The sequence below is a fragment of the Pan paniscus genome, chromosome 3, assembly GCF_029289425.2.
Source record: "Pan paniscus chromosome 3, NHGRI_mPanPan1-v2.0_pri, whole genome shotgun sequence".
NCBI lineage: Eukaryota > Metazoa > Chordata > Mammalia > Primates > Hominidae > Pan > Pan paniscus.
This window is the reverse complement of record NC_073252.2, coordinates 119,474,493-119,495,941: the sequence shown is the minus strand read 5'-3', so window position 1 is coordinate 119,495,941 and position 21,449 is coordinate 119,474,493. Positions and strand designations below refer to the sequence as shown.

Here is a 21,449-nt window from a genome sequence, read left to right as displayed (position 1 = left end):
GAGAGAGAGAGAAAATGAGAACTTCTGCGGAGACATCTGCCCAGCAACTGCCTGTACAACATTAGACTGGTGCCACTCTAGTTATTGATTACTGTAGCCAAGGATAATTATCTCAAAAACAATGATGTAATCTTCCTTCTTCCTTGAAAAACCTTTGCCTGCCTTTACCTCCCTGAATACGCAAAATAGTTTAATATGGCACACATATTCCCATTGCAATGCCCATTCCCAAATAAATATCATTTTCTTTTAGAAAGTCTCCCTCTCTGTTTGTTATTAGGCTGACAAGAGGTAGTGAAAGAGATTTCCTGAGTGCCTATCATTTATATCACTCAGTAGTTAAGAACATCAGTTGTTCAAAATCCATCAATTAAATACACAATTCAAAGCAGAATCTTTATGTGGCAATCTCTCTTTATTCTAAATAAGTCGCTGAGCTTCTTTGTGTTTTAGTTTCTACATCTCTCAACTCTAATATTGTACCTTCCACTCCAGCCATTTTAGACAGTTCAAATCACACAGACACAAAGAGATACTTTCCTTCTCTTGGTTTTGCAGTTCACTTAACCAGACCACCCTTTCTCCCCTTCATAGTTTGATAAAATATCCTCTCTCAAAAGCCTAATCCAAATGCTATGTCAACCATTTGACAAAATATTAGCTCCTTCCTCTGAAACTAATTGCATTTTGATTGCATTCTAGGCATTTCTTTCCTGATTTATAGTCTCTCATTGTAGTGTTCGTATACATGCTTTATCTATAATATTAAGGTGCAAACTCTTAGGTATGGCCTTTCCACAGGTGCTCAGTGTATAGTTGTCAAATACAATTAAATTGTATCAATTTAGGTTTCTGTTCAAGGCTTCTCAGAAATGGCTTCATATCACCTTTGCAAAATAAGTGTTCCCTTCATTTCCATTCCCTAGCCTTTATTTTCTTTATACCACACATCACACAGGACATATTAGATACTGTTTATTGTTTGTTTCCTCCACCAGAATGTATGACCTATGAGGGCAAGGCCTTTGTTTCACTTAACGTGTTTACCCCAGCACCTAGATCTGTGCCTGGTCCAGAGTAGGAGTTGAATAAACTGATATTACTGGAAGTGAAAGAAATGCTACCTGGAGTATTTCAAGACTCTGAGTCCAATAACTCATCGATTTTGTCAGTATTTAGCTGCAGGACATAGAGCAAGTCACTAACCCATGATGAGTCTCATGTCCCTGTAAAATCAATGATTGTTAAATACAGGATCTCTGAGGTCCTGTTTAACTCCATTAATGTGAGAGTAGAAAGTGAGAGAAGCAAACTGAGTTCAAGTGGATATGGGTGAGAAAAAAGAATGCTCTAGGCAAGATTACAGGTCCTGCTTTTGGTGCAGGGCAGAGAGAAAGTAGAAAAGCTGGAGCAACGGAGACAGATGCTCAGAAAAGGGCTGCCTTCAGATATATTAATACCTGTAAAGAAAACCCGGGGGAGGTGCTGACTTGGGGAGAGCCTGAGGCTGAGTAGACAGCTGGGCTGGTGGAGAGGAGGCTCCCAGAGGAAAGGCAACCCGCCAGTGGGGTGGGGGTGATGGGGTTGGCAAGCTCCACAAATTTTGCAATTTTGCCTCCTTTCCCAGAGAACAACCACTCTGTTGTGACTTTGTCAGGGCTGGAATAGGCATGTGGTTCACACGAATGAGAAGTTCTATACAAAGAACCACATTTGCTGTCCATTTAATTTATTCTTCCTCATTCTCAAAGAAGACTAGATCCTCATCTCTTACCCTTAATCTCCACGTTGAGAAGCACTTTGCCCTTCCCATTCTAGCATATGTCTAGAACACTGCATCTAGTGTCGCAAACTTGTCCTCTTGCCCCCTCTGCCCTGGCACCTTCCCTCCCCACACCAGTAAGTCTGAGAAGGTCCCTGTGTCTTCTACTTTTCCTTTTCCAGCATATGGAGACAAAAGTGATTATATCCCGGATGCTAATCCGCCATGTTGACCTTTAATAACCCCAGTCCCATGAATACCTCCTGATTCCTAGGATTTTTTTTTTAAACTGTCCTTAGCATAAGAACATGTCAACCTTGATGCTATTGCCCACATTGTAGGCTATGAAGCATACAGCATTCTCACCTGTTCCGGATGGCTGCCTTTAATTGTCTTGCACAGAGCAGTATACTCTTTCCTTACGGTATATAAGGCCAGGGTCTGGGGAGTAACAGTGCAGAAATTTATCTGCTTGCCGCCGCCCAAGGCCACGCTTCTGTCTACCACATCCTCCAATAGCACCCCTATTACCTACAGACTGGATTTGTCTGTCTCGTTCTTTGGTTTCTTGACTCCTTCGCGTTTGGGGGCTGCTTTGCATATAAAGCCCTTTCACAGAACACAGCACCATGCTAGTACAATACGCTGTAGATTCTCCCTCCCTCCCCCTCTCTCTCATATACTCATATATTTTATGTTGAACCAATATGAGGCATTGCTCAAATTTAAGTCATATTAAAGTTCTAGGCTAGTTTTGAAAACAGAAACTGATTGGAAGCAGAGGTTTTCAAATAGCCCACATACGCTACTAGAAGGCTGTACATTTAAGAGAGGGCCATCTAGGAAGCAATAATAGGCATTAAAACAACAACAAAACAACAAAACCAACAAAACAAAACAGAAACAAAAACAACTTGGGAAACAGCCCTCCTTTCACGTTTTTTCTATCCCATCGACAAAGGCGCGCTGTCCTCAGCTGCGATGATTTTGTCTCGCCTCCAAAAAGACGCCCACGCAGTGCTATGTTGAGCATCCAAGTGAGGCTACGGTTCCTGCCGTCACAGAGGGCAGGGAGGCTCAAGCACCTCCAAAACCCCGAGCCCTGGACAGCTCCCCAGGCCCTTCCCGCGGCGCGAGGACAAGAGGTCTCCGGGGCCCTCGGGGGAGCGGCGCCTCCTCCTGGTTCCAGCAGCTCTGCGGCCGCTCCCCACCCAGGCCCGCGAGACCAGCTGGACAGTCCGCGCCGCGGGAGACCAACTGGGACGAGCCGCGACCCACGCAGGCGCGCTGAGGCCGGGGCAGGGGCGGGCCCGGCTGGCGCGGCCGGCCTGCGGTTGGGGCCCTGGCGGGGGTGGGCCGGGCCAAGCCGGGCAGGGCCGGGGCGGGGCCGCTGGCGTTTCCGTTGCTTGGATCAGTCTAGGTGCAGCTGCCCGGTCCTTCAGCGTCTGCATCTCGGCGTCGCCCCGCGTACCGTCGCCCGGCTCTCCGCCGCTCTCCCGGGGGTTCGGGGCACTTGGGTCCCACAGTCTGGGTGAGTGGTCGCAGCCCGGGGAGGGGGCTCCTTCTGGAGAGGAGAGCGTGGTCGCGGGGCACTGGATTCGCGCGGACGCTCGGCCGAGAGCTGTCCCGGTAGCTGCGAGAGGGCGGGTCGGCCCCGTGGCGGGGCCCTCCGGGCTGTCTGAGCGCCGCCGGGTCCCCGCGGACCTGCGCTTGGGGAGGGCACGAGTTGCAAATGGCGCGCTAAGCCCGAGGTTTCTTCTCTTTTGCAGTCCTGCTTCACCTTCCCCTGACCTGAGTAGTCGCCATGGCACAGGTAAGGCCGTGCGCCCCGCACTGCGCTGGATTTACCCACAACTTTGTATGCTGCGACGAGGGACTTTTAGGATTTGTCTGAAAGCCAAAAAGTTTAGGAGGAAACGGAACCTGCTTTGGGGACATCGCTTCCACCTTTCTTGTTCCCCCTTTGCTTCCCTGCCCCCTTTTCTGTGTCCTGGTTCTTCCCGCTGAGCGCCCTCCGGAACCAGCACCGACGCCGCCAAGCTGCCTTCGCGCGCAGCAGCTGGTGACGTGGCCGGATTTGTGTGCGCTCCCTTTTCATGAGTGAATGTGTAAAAGTGGGCCTTCCCCAAAATCCAGAGAGTAGCTCAAATTAGAACCGGAGCAAGAACAGCTCATCGTGGTCATGTGAGGCGAACGCATTTCCCCCCCCCCACCCCGCCCCCCGACTTCCTTTATTTTTTTTCCGCAAAGTTTTCTGTATTTTAATACTGTGATTGAGCATTGGCTTTTTCCAGTTGCCCAGCCCAGTTTTACTAAAACTGTAGGTCGTAGGCTCTGATTTTTTTTTTAATCCAAAACATTAAACACAAGCGCTGTTTTTCTTAAGCAATGAACTCGTGGAACGAGTTCTCAATTGAATTTGCCTTGGGACTGTTTCAGAAATTGATAATCTACTACAGGCTTTCTTTACTGTTTTTTTTTTTTTCCTTTTTTTTTGAGACGGAGTCTCACTCTATCGCCCAGGCTGGAGTCCAGTGACGTAGTGATCTCGCTCACTACAACCTCTGCCTCCCGGGTTCAAGCAATTCTCGTGTCTCAGCTTTCCGAGTAGCTGGGATTACAGGCGCCCCACCATGCCCAGCTAATTTTGTATTTTTAGTAGAGGCGGGGTTTCACCATGTTGGCCAGGCTGGTCTCAAACTCCTTGCCTCAAGTGATCCTCCCGCCTCGGCCTCAGGACTGTAATCCCACTGCGCCTGGCTTCTTTACTGTTATTAATGTTTATCAAAAATGTAGGAAAGAGAAGATAGTTTAAGGTCTTTAAATATTGACCATGTTATACAGTCTTTAGTGAATAAGATACCAGGGCTTAAAAACTCCAAAACTGATTTCACAGATCTTGTCAATCTAACTGGCTTGTCCGAGTCCAGATAGTTTTTTTTAAACAAGTGTTTTAACTGCTAAAACAATGCTCTTATTTATAGTTCACTTTTTATCAGATTGACTTATCAAAATTGAAAAAGGTTTCTTGGTCCTTTCCAAGTGAAAATGGGAGGATTAAGATTAGTTGATTACTTTATGAAACTTACACAGTGATCCCATTCTTACCTCCTCTTTTGCACTTAAATGTTACAGTAAACCAATTCTCATATTACTTCAAGTGGAAAGTTTGGTTTAAGTTCTTCTCCATAGAAAGGATACTTTTATGTGGAATTAACTTTCCTGAGTAATATTTTTCCTATCTTGATATGCTGGTGTGGTGATGTACATGAAGATTTAACAAGCATCGAATAATAATTCCCTCTATCTTTGCTCATTTAGCAGTTTCTTGAATCTCTTGTAAGTTCCCCAATGATGTCTGAGGGTCCATCAATTCCTTTTCATTATGTAGACTGTTTACCCAAATAGTATAAGTGAACATATTTTCCAGTTGTGGACATTAATTTTAATAATTTCAAGGAATGATTAGTATCATAAAGGCCATGTGTATAGAAAACCTAGGAGAATGGTGGTTTGCATATAAAATTATGTACCTGAGCCCTATGACAATATAACACCAAGACTGTTTTCTATCAAAACTACAGTTTTTACTAATCATAAAAGTTACAAGTAATGTTTTAAAAAAGATACAGAGTGTTAAATTTTGTTCTAGTTTTGTTACTATTTTTGGAAATCATGAAAGTAAAACATTTTGTTAAAATATTTAGTATTGGCCAGGCATGGTGGCTCACGCCTGTAATCCTAGCACTTTGGGAGGCTGAGGCACGTGGATCACAAGGTCAGGAGTTCGAGACCAGCCTAACCAACATGGTGAGACCCCGTCTCTTCTAAAAATACAAAAATTAGCTGGGCATGGTGGTGCACAACTGTAATCCCAGCTACTCGGGAGGCTGAGGCAGGAGAATCACTTGAACCCGGGAGGCGGAGGTTGCAGTGAGCTGAGATCACGCTGCTGCACTCCAGCCTGGGCAACAGTGAGACTACGTCTCAAAAAAAAAGTTTAGTATTAAAGTTGGGTGCGGCGTCTGAGCAGTAAGAATGTCATGAAGGCAAAGCTAGGCTACGTAATTGTTCATTAGAAGCTTCATGAACATCAGAATTTTTTTTGTTTATTTTTTATTTATTTTTTATTATATATATATTTTTATTATACTTTAAGTTCTAGGGTATGTGTGCACAACGTGCAGGTTTGTTACATATGTATACATGGTGCCATGTTGGTGTGCTGCACCCATTAACTCATCATTTACATTAGCTGTATCTCCTAATGCTATCCCTCCCCCCTCCCCCCCGCCCACAATAGGCCCCGGTGTGGGTGTGTGATGTTCCCCTTTCTGTGTCCAAGTGTTCTCATGAACATCAGAATTATCTCTATGGTATATGTTTAAGTTACAAGGTTTGATCAGAAATATTTTCGGTTGGTTTAAAATTATTATAATAATTTTAAAAAGCCCTGTGCCGAGCAAGCAGGATAAATGTAAATACATAAATTTGAGATGAAACTCCTTCCAGAGGAGCTGACTGGATATTGATTGCATCTTTTCATGCCATTCATTTTTTAAAGTCAAGTCTCTCTGGAGCTAATGTTCACTTTTGGGATCTTAGATCAGGGTTACCTGTTTACCCGTGGCCTATGCTGCTCCTGGTGATTTCTCTTGGTTCCTTATCTGTTTAACTCTTAAGTTCATTTTGGCTACTGAGAAAGAACTAGATCAAAAACTACTTGGCTGCTTTGCAAGCCACTGAGCAATTCATTGGCATTCAGCAAACCCTGATTTCCTTATCTAATATCCAGTTCTCCTTGGAAGGCCTACATAGGTGATCAAGCTAGTTACAGGCAGGCAGTCCGGCTTTCTTCTTTTAATGACTTAGAAGTTCAAAATGGTAAAAATATAACAGTGCTTTTACAGCATAGATTCATTCCTGAAATACATTTTATTCATATAACCTTCATACTATTCTAAAATTTCACAAATGCATCTGCTTTTTAAAAATTAGGGCTCCTAAGACCTTTGCTTTAAGTGCTTCTTAGACCCAGTCTTTCAGTTTAGTTAATTTACATAATATGTAAACATATCATCAATTGATTAATTGCAAGGAATTATACTCCTGGCTTCATTTCTTTGGACACTAGTTTTTTGGGTTTTTTTTTTCTCCCCCGAGATGGAGTCTCGCTTTGTTGTCCAGGCTGGAGTGCCGTGGCGCGATCTCAGCTCACTGCAACCTCTGCTTCCTGGGTTCAACTGATTCTCTTCCCTCAGCCTCCGGAGTAGCTGGGATTAGAGGCATGTGCCACCACGCCTGGCTAATTTTTGTATTTTTAGTAGAGACGGAGTTTCGCCATGTTGGCCAGGCTAGTCTCGAACTCCTAATTTCAAGTGATCCGTGTGCCTCGGCCTCCCAAAGTGCTGGGATTACAGGCATGAGCCACTGCGCCTGGTGGGACACTAGTTCTTAACTGTTCTCTTTTTCATCCATGCATGCATTCATGAATGCATGAGGCTTTTGCATTTTCACTATGTGCCAAGTATTGTTAAACATGAGCGCAATGGGAAATGGATCTAAGATTTATTGATATAATAGATGCATTGCCAAGTCTTTTGTGTGCATTATTAGTCCTCATAACATAGTTTTGGAAATAGGTATTGCTATTTTTGTTTCACAGAAGGGGAAATTGAGGTTACTTAGCTGGCATTCTTTGTATGGGACAAAGGAGGGAAGCCATCATACAGAGAGGCAACAACAGCAAATAAATACTTAGGGGTGTAAAAGAGTTTGGCATGATGGAGTGAAACTGCAGTGAGGTGGGGAAATCAAGCCTTGTCTTGGAAGGGATAGAACTTTTCAAGTGTTATTCATGGAATGCCCAATGGAACAATTTGGTAAAAGAGCATACTCTCCTCTGACCTTCAATGTGAACTCATGGGAGGCCAATGCCACCTGCTCACTTTAACTCACTCAAGACATCACTGGAGTTATTCTTGGGCAACTTGAGCACACAATTTAACTTTCCATTTTATTGGTGTTTGTCAAGGGAAGTCATTCTTACACTGGTAAAGAGACACAACATTAAACAGAGCATTAAAGAAATACACAACAAAAATTTAAATCATTTTACAAATCTTCACTTTGTTATCAAAACCTTCTTTTCTACCACGATGCAAACAACTTAGTCTGTTCTCCAGTGATGTTTTTTTTCCCTTGCATTTGATTTTAAGAAACAGGTCAAAGGTGGTAGGATGGATAGACAAATGGAAAGAAGCAAAAACAAGTAAGATGGAGCATGAAAAGGAAAGGAAATTACACAAAAGTAAGCAATAGGCCAGTTCGAGTTTAACGCTTTGAACTATATCATTCACTTTTTCTGAGTTGGGATTAGAGCAAGGGTTAGGATTGGGGGTTGAGAGCATGTCTCTGACCTCTGATGTGTTTGTACTCCTCAGTCTTCTTGGAGGTCCTAATTTTTTCCCTGATAATTATTTTGCTTTACAGCTCAAAGCATAATCAGGTCACGCTGACATTTCCCTCTTTTATGCCCTTCTTATTTTTTTCTTAGTACAGTGATAAATAATTTATTTTCTCATTAGCGGGAACCATTATTGCAGGAAATATTAACGGGCCTCTAATACGTACATAAGGTAGGGCCCTAGTGTACGTACATGGAGTGGGGAGGCAATTGTCTTCCCAGCTTACTGTTTTTTGGAGTGGCTCCAAGGTCTTTGGAAACCTGGGCCTCAGAAGAACCACCCTTAAAAATCACTGCATAGCGGCTTAGCAGTTGCTCAGCTTGTGGTTTGCTTCATGATTTCCAGCTTCTAGTTAATATTACGTGGAATGCTGGAGGTGGTGGGGGGGTGCGGTATTTGAGTAAATATTGATTATATGGAACTGGAGAACAAAGAGAGTTTAGTCCTTTTCTGTGTCTTCAGGAAGGCTTTATTTAAAATGTTCCGGACAGGTGAATACTTTCTCATCTTTAAACTTGAAATTGTTATTTATGTCTAAGTTCTGTGTCTAGAAAAGCTACCCTTCCCTTGTTGTTTGGTTGGTCTTATTCATTTTTTTTTGGCATACCTAGTCCTTGCAGGTAAAGAACTTTTTCATTTAGAGAAAAAAAAAGCCAACAAAATTATAGACCTAAAGAATGGATATTTTTGAAGGTGAGAATTAAAAGAGTGAATTGTATATTTTGGCCAAGTATTATCTAAGAATATATTATAATTCTCTTCGTAAGGCATTGGTGGTAGCAGATAAAGGGAATTGAGGATGAACTGAGGATGGGTGAATGGGTGAGGGAACAGTACCTACTTAAGAGTTGGCATTAATCTGGGTAAAGTGTGGGGACTCCAGGAAACAGGGGAAGCCCTCTTGAATGAGTCATTTAAAGTCACATTTGCAGACAGTTTTGTGTGGGCAGTGATGGGGTTTGCACAGGATGTCCAAACAAGGGTTCTGCCCTTCTTACTCATTTCTCTGATTCACATCTGGTCTCTTAATACCGCTACGTGGCTTTGCTATCCTTAGTGGATGACTCTGACTGTATGGAATGTAGCAAAAGTGTTTCACAATTTCTAGAAAGCTCTCAAAAAGAGGACTAGCAGTTGTTTCTTCATGCTTAGTAGGTGAGATTTTTAAGATGCTTTTCTTCCATTCATCTTTCACCTAATTTCCTTCAGTCTCTGGTGTCAGATATCTTTTTTCTTTAGGCAAATTCCTCATGTCTCTTCTGTTTCTAACCTCTCCCTGTTTTTCACCTCTCTGTCTCTCCAGAAGTTTCTTCATAGCCTACAAACCTTATCAAGCCTTTTTTTTTTTCTCTTAACTGTGTTTTTAAAAGCCTGCTTTGCAAACTGTTGTTTCATTGAGACCATCTTTCCCTCAATTCATTCCTGAGTGTCCTATAGCCAGACTGTTAAACACCACCAAAGATCTCCTAGTTACCAAATCCAGTGGACCCTTTCACTCTTAGCTCTTCCTTGACTTCCTGTGGTATTGGACACTGCCTCCTCTTTCTTTCCTCTTGGAACATTTGCCTCCTTCAGCTTCCATGCCATCACCCTCCTTGGATTTTCTTCTTGCCTTTAGGAGTACAGTGTAGCTTCATGGGTAAGAGCCCAGGAGCCAAGGTCCTGTGGCTTCAAGTCCCATCTCTGCTACTTGCTTGTTTGATGGTCATTTGGGTGACTCACTTGCTAAAACCTTTCTGAGCCAGTATGTTTCTTTGTCTGTAAGATGGGATTTCCCTGAGATGATCTATATGAAGCTCTGTGCACAGTGCCTGGTGCATTGCTGCACTCAGCAGATACTAGCTGCCACTCTGATTGTAGGTCACCTTCCCTTTTCTTCTCCTCTGGCTCTTTCCACCCCATTAATATTGTCTTGCGTGGTGGCCCCCTCCAGCTACTACCGGCGTATGCTGACAACTCACAAGCCTACTATGGAGAAATGCAAAGTCAGCCATCCTCTTTCTCATCCAAAAAACAGAATCACCCTAAGTAGTTCCTGTCTACCTGGGGCCTGTTTCTGTCCCTGCCTTTGTTTAGGTCTTCCTTTCCTTCTTTGTGTTGTTAGTTTCTAAGCAGTCTTCTTGTCACTCTTGCACAGTCGGTTCCATCTTGCTGTGCAGAGTTGACATTGTTCTTCCCTGCCTGAGTGTCCTCCAGTGGCTTCCTGTTGCCTACAGGATGAGGTCTGCACATTTTAGCATGGCTTTTATGCCCTTCCCCTCCCTTCACTGTGACCTTTCCCTTGTTTTTGTTTCAACCTTACTGCTTGTTCCAGTCTGCTGAAATACTTAACTCTTTAGCCAAAGTACCAAGATTGGCCTGGCAAATTCACAGGCAACTTTCAAGACTGGAATTTTTTTCCGAATTTTTTCTCTTTTCACACTTCCCAATATAGTCCTCTCAAATGTGCTCACATTGCCCTAATCCAGCCTCTGTGTGTACATATTCTACTGCACTTGATTAGTTATATGCCTGTCATTTCATACTTAACTTGAGGGATCCTGACTTTTAACTAGTAGTTAGTATAATACTTTGGACGGGGGAGACATTCAAAAGATGGTGAGTCAATGAGTAAAAAGACAGATGAACTGCAAGGGGCGAATGCCCCTAAGTTCTAAGTTCTAAGTTCTACGTCCTAAGTCCTAAGTTCTCACATTAAGAAAACTTGAAGAGTTTATTCATTTTTACAATGATACTGATCAATTTGAAGTGGTCTCATTAAAGAGAAGCTGTAACTTGATCTGAGAGAAAGAACTTTCCTAACACAGGCTAATTTTGAGCATCATCTTCTCAAATCTTATCAATTTCTCTTGTAAACTATAACTCCTTTTATGAAGTTGTCAGTATTCAACCATTCAGTTTCATATGGATTAAGGTATCGAATGAATGGCAGGGAATCTATTGGTCTTTATGTATCTGTGCTCCTTAGATGGGGTGGAAATGGAGACTAGCCTGGCTGTGGGTGGATTTCCCTCTTGGTGGAATGAACAGCTCTGGCTTAGTTTCATAACCTCTCCACGAGACAGATGGGAGAGAGGCTCCCCTTCCCCTTTTCCTAGTTGGCCACAGTCCCTTGTTTAGCTGAGGCACAGAGGGAGTGAAAGCTGCTGCCAGTGGTGCTTTCAACAACCTGGGGCTGGGACATCAACCTGGAAACACCTCTTTTTCTCTTGAATTATATTCTTTTGGCCTCATGATCATACCACTTGACTTAGGAGTTAAGGTCATGTGGGGCTTCATGAGGTCAGGTTTTCTGATAAGTTCTCTCATAGCTGACCCTGTTCAGAGGAAAGAACAGTGTGTCTTCTCTTCTTGAACAAGGGTAAAGACTACTGTTGAAGAAAAAGTTATTCTGGTGGTAAGGAAGACCTCAGTCAAGAATACTACAATGTAAGTCATGATTATTACCACAGGGGAGAGAGATTAGGTTCAACTCTGAATACAGTGAAGACAATTGGGGATTTATAGCAGAGTGAGGTCAGTGCATGGAAAGTTACTAACAGGAAACATCAAGTTAGGGGGACTCGTGCTAAACTGACTTAATAGGATTCTTGCTGAAGGCAGGCCAGGATGATCAGATGTTGGGGGACGGGATGAAGAAATTGATCAGATATAGAGGGTGCCTTAGTTCATTGGGCTGCTGTAACAGAATACTATAGACTGGGTGGCTTATAAAGAAAGAAATTCATTTCTCAAAGTTTTGGTGACTGGAAGTCTCAGGGTGCCAGCATGGTTGGGTGTGGTGAGGGCTCTCTTCTAGACATTATTGTAGCCTAACATGACAGAGCAGAGAGAAGCAAGCTGTCTCCGGATTCTTACAAGGATGCTGATCTCATTTTGGGGGCCCTGCTTTCATGACTTCATCTAATTCTAATTATCTCGCAAAGGCTCTACCTCCTATTTACCGTCATGTGGTGGGGTAGGGTTTCAACATATGAATTTTGAGGGGACACAGATATTCAGTTCATAACAGAGGGTGATCAGATACCAAAAGTAGGGGTATCCTCCTTAAACTGACTTAGCAAGCTTCTTGCTAGGCAGGCAAAGGAGGCCCAATGACAAGGACTAGTTGAGAAGAGGGCTCAGGGGAGCCTCTTCAAAGTGTGGACAAAGGGAGAGTCTTTGTCACTATCTCCTGGATCCATGAGTGCCACTTTTTCAGGAAGCCTAATTTAGTGCCACAAAAGAGAGAAGGCCACTGAACTGACCTTTGACACTATGCCCTGGGGAAGTTCTTCACCATGGCTATCTCTCTCTGTTGTCATCTTTTAAAATTTGATTAGTATTATGTTATTGTTGGCATATGCAACAATTGGAGGCTAAGATGGAAAAGAAACTTTCCTCCTTTTTGGTGACTGTGCTTTTGTGCATTTATAATAAGACATGTAAGATTGTAAACCAGGCTAGCTTTACAGTCCTTTTAGCTGTTTGTTTCTCAGTTTAGATGGTACCTAAGCAGGAGTTTTGAGGGAATGTAAAAACATTTATTGGTAAAGTAAATTCTGGGAGCCTCCATTTAGCATAAGATAAACATTTATGTCTCAGTATTAATAAAGCCTTATGACTCTCAGGATCTAATGATATCACTAACTTTTTTTTTTTTTTGTGAGACAGAGTCTCACTCTGTCACCTCGGCTGGAGTGCAGTGGCGCGATCTTGGCTCACTGCAAGCTCTGCCTCCCAGGTTCACGCCATTCTCCTGCCTCAGCCTCCCAAGCAGCTGGGACTACAGGTGCTTGCCACCACGCCCGGCTAATTTTTTTATTAGAGATGGGGTTTCAACATGTTAGCCAGGATGGTCTCGAACTCCTGACCTTGTGATCCGCCTGCCTCGGCCTCCCAAAGTGTTGGGATTACAGGCGTGAGCCACTGCACCCAGCCGATATCACTAATTTTTTTTGAAATATGAAGATATTTTGGTTATTAAAAGCAGTGTATATATATGATAAAGTAATGTGTAACAGGAAGCTTTATGAAGAATGTCTTCCAATACACCTTTATAAAGTTCTAAATTCAAAGATTTGTATTCCTCTGGCACATGAACGATCATTTCAGGCTTTGCTGGATTATCGTAAAGTCCCTAAGTAAGTATACAGAAACAGGACTTAGATCAAAAGGCACGTAACAAGAGCACTGCTTAGAATTGAGTACTCAGGATAGGGTATTAAGATTTAATGCGGGCTCAGTATGCTTGTAGATCAAAATGGTGTGAGACTTAATGGGAAGGGAACCTGCAAAGACGTGCCCTCTGTGAACCAGGAGGTGTTGGTGGGGTTTCATCACAGAGAAGAGGGAGCCAGCCTTCCCACTGATGGTATTACAGGTGATCAGGATAGCTTCTGTGCTGAATTGGCCATGCCAATTCCCATTGTAAATGGTTCCCTTCCCAGTTCAAAAGGGGTCACAAATCTTATCAAATGGTAAATTTATTTAATGACTGAATATGATATATAGCAAGCGGCTTCCTGTTTGTGTTATTTACTTTGTCATATTAGTCATGATATGAATAATACCACTGTGTTTCCTGAATTAGGTTCTCAGAGGCACTGTGACTGACTTCCCTGGATTTGATGAGCGGGCTGATGCAGAAACTCTTCGGAAGGCCATGAAAGGCTTGGGTAAATGTAGCTTCCTCTTTCTAAAGCAAATGTGATATTTGTTTTTCCAAACAAGTCATTAATTACAGTAAGAATAATTGTAGAATATTTTGATCTGAAATCTGTAGGAGAAGAGATATGTTAAGATAACAAAATAATACTATAAACCAGAGTGTCCAGTCTTTTGGCTTTTCTGGGCCACATTGGAAGAATTGTCTTGGGCCACACATAAAATACACTAACAATAATGATAGCTGATGAGCTAAAAAAAAAAAAAGCAAAAAAATTTCATAATGTTTTCAGAAAGTTTATGAGTTTGTGTTAGGCTGCATTCAGAGCTGTCCTGGGCCACATGTGGCTTGCAGGCCATGGGTTGGACAAGCTTGCTATAAACCATCCCTAATATTCAGTCTCTAGAACTGAACAGGCAGTTAAATTCAGCCTCTGTGCTTTTGAGCTCGTCACCCTCACCTGTGTGGTAGAGGCCCGAGTCGATAAGGCAGCCATCCCTGCAGGTGAGCAGCTGTGCAGCTCTGTTACCAATCAGATATCCCATTCTCATTCTGCTAGTCTCTTCTCTTTCCCCAGCCTCTTTTCTAGTCATTTAAAAACCTCTCATCTCAAGGATTTCCATGTGTCCCTGATCTCCTGTGCTCAGGCTCCTTTTGTACTACTGTTCATGTGCTTTCTGGCCCCACAAGTCCTTCCACTGTGTCCAGCCCACCTTTTCAGACTCATCTCCCATTACTGTTTAATGTGTTCTCAGACCCAACCATCCTGGCTTATCTGCTGTTTATGAAAGCCCTGTATTTCCCCACTGCTGAGCTTTTCTCTCATTCTAAAAGCTGTCCTTCCTTTCGTCACTGCCTTTCACAATCCTTCCATCCTTCAATACTTGTGGGTGTCACCTTCTCCATGAATCATTCTCCAAGACTCCCTTCCACCTCCTATCAGCTAGGAGACCCTTCTTTGAGTCCCATTTAACACCTAGATCTCCCCTGAGGCACTTGTCACATTTTGCCTTAGCTCATACTTATTTGTGTGTTTTTAAAAAACTAGGTGCACTAAGTTTTTTAAAAGGCAGGAGTATTTTTCCATCTACTTCACAATAGGTTGGGAATAGGGGGGTAGAATATATTGGAAACGTAACATTTTATGTATTGTAAATTTTTAATAAACTGTTTAATAAAACATTTATATATATGTGTGTGTGTTTGCGTGTGTGTGTGTGTATATATATGTGTGTGTGTGTGTATATATATATATATATATATTATTTTTTTTTTTTCTAAGAGATAGGGGTCTCGCTATGTTGACCAGGCAGGTCTTGAACTCCTGGCCTCAAGCAATCCTCCCATCTTGGCCTCCCAAAGAGCTAGGATTACAGATGTGAGCCACTGCGCCGGCCATAAAATATATTTTATATTCGCATAGGGAGAGGCAAGGAAATAAGGTGACTGGGAAGCGAGTTGCCAAGATCGTTGGGAGAGTACGCATGTAGGAGCCAAAATGTAATTGTTAACCATAAATTGCAGGCACAGATGAGGAGAGCATCCTGACTCTGTTGACATCCCGAAGTAATGCTCAGCGCCAGGAAATCTCTGCAGCTTTTAAGACTCTGTTTGGCAGGGTAAGACCACGCTTCATCCCAAGAGAGAATGGGAGAACAGCTATCAGTTATAAGACTAGTTTGGAATATACTGATATTCTTTTGTAAGCATCATTTATTTTGTGATTCCGACTTCCCCACTTCTGTTTCTTTTCCACTCTCCTCTAAATTATCAGCTCTTAGGATACAGTGCTCACCCAGCTTATCCTCACGTAATTGTTTTTCCTTGCCTAATGCTGTAGAGGTGCCAAAAGATCCTGTGGTGAGAACTGTCTCTCTTCTTTTCCTCTGTGTTTCCCACTCAACGTTCACATGGATGTCTTACTATCCGTTTTCTAGGTGTAAGCCTGTATTAAAATATGTTTTGTTTTAACACAGTCACAGTCTTGGTTCCTTTTGTCATGATTTTAACTAATGGGTTTTTAATTAGTTGATTTAAATGCTTTTATTTGGTTAATAATTCAAAAAAATTTATTTGAATTATTTAAATGAATTATTTGAATTATTTAAATTTAAATGAATTAGTGCATGCATGGAAAACTTAAATGTAGTCTTGTTATTCTGAAAACTTATGTCACTTAACTAAGGAAACAAATGCAAAGCAAAAAAGAAAGTATTCTAAACACCATTTTTAGTTGTGTGGTATGCTGAAACTTATAGGTAGGAAATACTGTGTTTTTTTTTTCACAATTACATAATTTTTTCATAATTACATGCACAATTTCCCCATAGGAACAGATATCTCCCAGTGGTCAGGAGTCATAACAATGACTATAATCTGTTATGTGTTTGAATGTTATTACATATTGAGAGAAAAGAAAAAATTATTATGTTTGGGTATGAGAGACTAAATGTTGTCCTTTGTAAACTTCATTATATGATTATTTTTTGAAATTAAAAAGAAGATATGTTTCTCAGAATAGTATTTTTATAAAATATTTTTAGACTACTTTTAAAGGTATTCTTTTTTTTCAAGTTAAGAAAAACATCTTTTAGAAACAAATATCTTGACGTATAAGTGGGTTTGCTTTAGTTTAAGATTTTGGTCACAGGTTAAAAGTATGTTATTCAAGGTTATGGGGTTTTGTTTAGCTCATGGGCCTTCTACTTGGAGACAGCAACATAAAGAATTCATTAGAGCAAAGGACTGTCATTCATATTTAAGAAGAATCTTATTACAATTTCTGCTGGTTAACAAATTTGTATTTTCTGTGGGTTAGGATCTTCTGGATGACCTGAAATCAGAACTAACTGGAAAATTTGAAAAATTAATTGTGGCTCTGATGAAACCCTCTCGGCTTTATGATGCTTATGAACTGAAACATGCCTTGAAGGTAAAAAGGATGAGTGAAAGGAACATTCTTGTCATAAATAGTATTATTTTGTTTTGGTAATTACTTCCTCTTATTTGTTATATTTTAAAAATTTTATCTGATTATTTCAGTGAGAGTTGCTTGGAAGACAAAACTGGGAGGCAATAAGCAGTAAAGGAGGGAGAAAATTACACGTGTGTCATTTCATCTTTTTGTAGATTTAAACTCAATAATACTGGGCTATTTAAAATTTTCATATTTTTATAGCTTTTTGTATTTTATTTTCATGCCTGTCTTCTGATTTTGAGGATGTTTAAAAAATATTACAGATGAGCTATTTTATCTTTTTCAGTAGAAAATTGCCTGATTAGGGAACCATAATATTGCTCATCATTTTAGGTTAAAAGGTAAAGCTTCAGAGAGAATTTTCAATATAAATATTTTCTCATACTCTTTCCTTCTTTCCTGCCCCTCTAAACACTAAAATGAAGTAGCTGGTAAACTCGCTATAATTTCAGTTGCAGCAAAAATTAAATATGGATTCCCTTGACTGGTGTTTGGAATGTTGTATAAATATGAAGGCATTGACACATTTGTTTAGGCTCATGGGACAGGAAGTAGTTCAGTTGTTAGCTGTTAGATTTTGAATGGGCACATTGAGATTTAACAAGGAAATAATGTTTCTCAGGGATTCTTACTGATGGAGTGGAGAGAGGAGAAGGGTCATCCTGATAGGAGCTGGTTTGTGCTCAGTCTCTTCATTTTCCTATGGTGATTCTTTTGGAATAAACAAAAATCTGAGGTTATTGAGAAAAGCACTTTTTTTGCTAAGTACTTCTGAAATGTCAGCAGTAGTTGAAATTCTGCCAGAGAATGAACTCTAGGTTTTTCAGTGCTTGATTTTTGGCAAAAAATAGAAATATAAAGAAAATAAGGCTTCAATATACTATCTTTTAAAAAAAATTAAGTTCAGCTATATCGTTGCATCTCTTAGTTTAATCAAGTAGATGTGATTTTTAAAAGCAGAAAAAGGAAAGCCAACTAAAATGATTTTTCAAAAGTCCAGAAAGCAAGTCCCAATTCCTTTATACTGTTCTAATTCCTAATAATTAAGTATTGCTATATTTATTGTTACCTTTGATGTAGAATTTTCCTGTGACTTCACAGCACTTAACTTGGGGGTCAGGGGTCTATCTTTTGAGATGCTTATTAAGTATCAGTGCTCTTCCATGTACATTTACGTGAAGTTTTCATTTTTACTCTTTCGGTTTTTAAAAAATTACTTCATGTTTCATGAAAATGTTTTACTTTTAAGCTAGAATTAACTGATCAAATTAAAAGTTACAAATTTATGTAACTGGTTATGTATACGTACACATATATACACACATACACATGATAAACATTGTTTTCCATTAGGCAAAAAGAATAAAATGGTCTTTGGAGAGAAAATCATTTAAAACTTGTTATTTCTATAACTAATAGAACTCATATACAAAGAAATCCATGTTATACTGGATAATATTTATATAACTATGCAATTTGGGTAACATCTATAACTTTCTTTTAATAACTTTCTTTTTAATCTTATTGACATGTTTTCTCTATTAAAATCTCCAAACAGGGAGCTGGAACAAATGAAAAAGTACTGACAGAAATTATTGCTTCAAGGACACCTGAAGAACTGAGAGCCATCAAACAAGTTTATGAAGAAGGTAAACGTTTGTGAGTTATATTTTGACTTCACCTCTACTATCACTTCCTTCATTTATGTGATTTGAATGCAGTCCTTTGTAGGTATGGGAGGCACGCAGTAAATGATGGTTGAATGAATGAATGAATGAATGACCTGCAGTTCAAGCTATTTTTCTCCTTCAGTAAGGAAAAGACTGCCTTGTTATCCTCTACTATTTTCATATTTTATAAGAAGCTACTGCTGAAGATGGAGTTTACTTTTGCATAGGATTTGCAATTAGTGTAGGGATATACAGGTTGTCTTTATGTTAACATTAAGGTAAAAATGGTTTTTCCTCCTTTAAAAATATTTAGCTTTATGCTAGCAAAATTTAGGAGTTATATAAAAAGTACTTTTGGAACTTTGGAAGAGAAACCTAAACCCTTTCCCACATCAGAGTTGATAAAGTACATTCGAGTAAATGTATGTTGTCTTAGCTAATGGCAGTGCTTGAATAAAATATTCTGCATTTTGATTTTGCTTTTTAGTGTGTCTTTTTCATGAACAGAAATCTGCATTTCAGCCTAAAATATGTCTCATGAATAGAATCAAGAAAATGAAATAAAAAGTAGAGGTAGAGAGTCCTTTTCTTACCAGATTTCTTGTAGCCAACTCTTTCTCCTGCCTGACTGAGGAGGGTCAGACTATCCAGTTTCTCAGCTCAGTCAACAGACTCCAAGCCTAGTGTCTTTTGCTAGGGGCTGTATCTTGCCATTAGTTTGTTAATCTTAGAAATGGCTTTGTTAACCCAGCAAGTCAAAACAGCAAATCAAAACAGCAAAAAATTATTTAGAGCAACTGTATAATTACCTTTCTAAAGGGCTGAATCTCTCTTTCCTGCTTCTCTTTTTATAGGCAGTAAGTTCCCAACCGCTAAGGCAGAAGTGATACATGTATCTCAACTTTGAACTTTATTTGATGTACTATTCAAAGATCTCTTTCTGGGGATGTTGACGTTGATGAGAGCCTTTGTGCTACTGGATTACAAATGGTGTGCTCAAAGGGGGTAATAACTGTGTGGTCTGTCCTACTCAGCCGTGTAATTGAGCACTGGCTATGTGTCTGGCAGTGTGTTAACAGGCTGTCATGAGTGACAAAAGGTGTGCATAACACAGCTCCTGTCCTCAAGCAGTTTGTGTGCAGTCTCCTCAGTGGGTGACATGACAGAATGACTGCAATATTTAAAGGATAATAAAATTCAAACTAAAGTAAAATACCAATAATGTTAAATGCAATAATGCATTCAGAAGAGAGAGGTCATCATAGCTTTGGATGTTAGGGAGGCTTCATGGTACAAATCACACATGCAGCAGAGTTTCAAGACTAGGTGGGTTTACAAAGTGTCCATTGACAGATGAATAGATAAAGAATATGTACACACACACACAAACACAGACACACACACACAGGAGTACTATTCAGTCTTAAAGAGGGGAAATCCTGTCATTTCAACATCATGGATAAACGTGGAGGACATAATGCAAAGTGAAATAAGCTAGGCAGAAGGCATAAGCTATGCATGATCTCACTTCTTATGTTGAATCTAAAAAAATTGAACTCATAGAAACAGATAGTAAAACTGTTTGCTAGGGTATAGGGGCGGGGTGAATGGGAGAAGGGACTGGTGAAATATTGGTCAAAGCATACACGATTTTAGTTAGGCAGGATGAATAAGTTCTGGGGATCTCATGTACCGCGTGGTGACTATAGTGAAAGTATAACTATTATATGCTTGAAATTTGTGAATAGAGTATATTTTAAATGTCCTCACCACACACAAAAATACAGACTATATGAAGTGATGGATATGCTGATTAGCTTGATTGTGGTAATCATTTCACAACGTACACATATATGAAAACATCATGGTGTATACCTTAAAAATATACAATTTTTATTTGTCCACCATAACTCAATAAAACTGGGAAAAAAAGACTAGGTGCATTTTGAGTAGGTAGAAAAGATATTTTTGGGTGAGGTACTGCCTGTCTTTAATGGCATGGAGACTGGACTGTGGAGAGTATATTGAGGGACGGAGAGGGCCTGGCTGCTGTGGAGGATGTGTGCATGTCCATTGTGGGAGGTAAATGGAACAAGCGAGGGTAGGCTCAGATATAGATGGTTTTGCGTGACTGGATTAGGAATTTGGACTTAATTCACAGGCACTGTAAATTCCTGAATGAGCAGTGGAGTGCTGAAGGAACAATTGAGGGAGGAAGGAGATTGGAATTGAGAGGCTAATTGGATAGTTATGTGTGTGGGAGGTAAGCTAGGTATTTAGGAATTGTGGCCCAACCTAGGTGAGTGAGAGTGTGAGGAGGATAAATCAGGGACAGGAGAAACATGTGATAGGATTTAATGGTTAATATTTACAGGTGTTGGTGTAGAAGAAAGAATTAAAGATTCCTACAAGGTTTTGTATTTGGGTAACTTGTTGAAATAAACACATAACTCTTCTGGGCCTTTTAAAATAGAATTTTCAGGCTTTTAAAGTTCGTTTGCTTTCGCATAATAATTAAATATTTAAATACCTTAGAGTAAGGCCTCCTTTCCTTTAATAGCAACTGTTTGAGAGTAGTGAGAAAGACTTGTAGACTCTTGTAGATCCCAGTTCTCCCCTTTTATATGGGCTTACATTGAGCAGCTGGAAATAGAGGTGGGAGGGGGGCCTACTTTAAAATATCATTGCTGTCTCTCAAGAGTTAACTTTATTTCTGCAGAGGAAAAATACCTTATTAGGGGGAGTGATGGCCAGGCCCAAAGAAATAAATCTCAGAATATTAGAGATAGAAGACATTTGGAAGCTAACCATATAAAAGATTTGAAAGAAAGCAAAACAGAGTTTAAGCTTATGATTGATTGTGTTTTGGAGACTTTCCAGTACCATCATGTATCTATAGATTAATGACTACATTGGTCGAGAGAAT

At 40.5% G+C, this 21,449-nt stretch overlaps 1 protein-coding gene across 2 annotated transcripts in view; it reads left to right on the top strand.

The window, feature by feature from the left end:
• The first annotated feature begins 3,091 nt into the window (after window positions 1-3,091).
• Window positions 3,092-21,449, top strand: part of ANXA5 (annexin A5) — a 29,088-nt gene continuing 10,730 nt past the window's right edge. Inside the window, exons 1-6 of one of the 2 annotated variants that reach the window (XM_003816418.5) lie at window positions 3,092-3,293; window positions 3,532-3,575; window positions 13,802-13,886; window positions 15,401-15,495; window positions 16,695-16,808; window positions 18,412-18,502. In XM_003816418.5, coding sequence (XP_003816466.1) covers window positions 3,567-3,575; window positions 13,802-13,886; window positions 15,401-15,495; window positions 16,695-16,808; window positions 18,412-18,502 — 394 coding nt within the window. In that variant the 5' untranslated portion in view covers window positions 3,092-3,293; window positions 3,532-3,566. The remainder of the gene's footprint in view (window positions 3,294-3,531; window positions 3,576-13,801; window positions 13,887-15,400; window positions 15,496-16,694; window positions 16,809-18,411; window positions 18,503-21,449) is intronic. The other variant, XM_063603889.1, reaches the window with a different exon arrangement.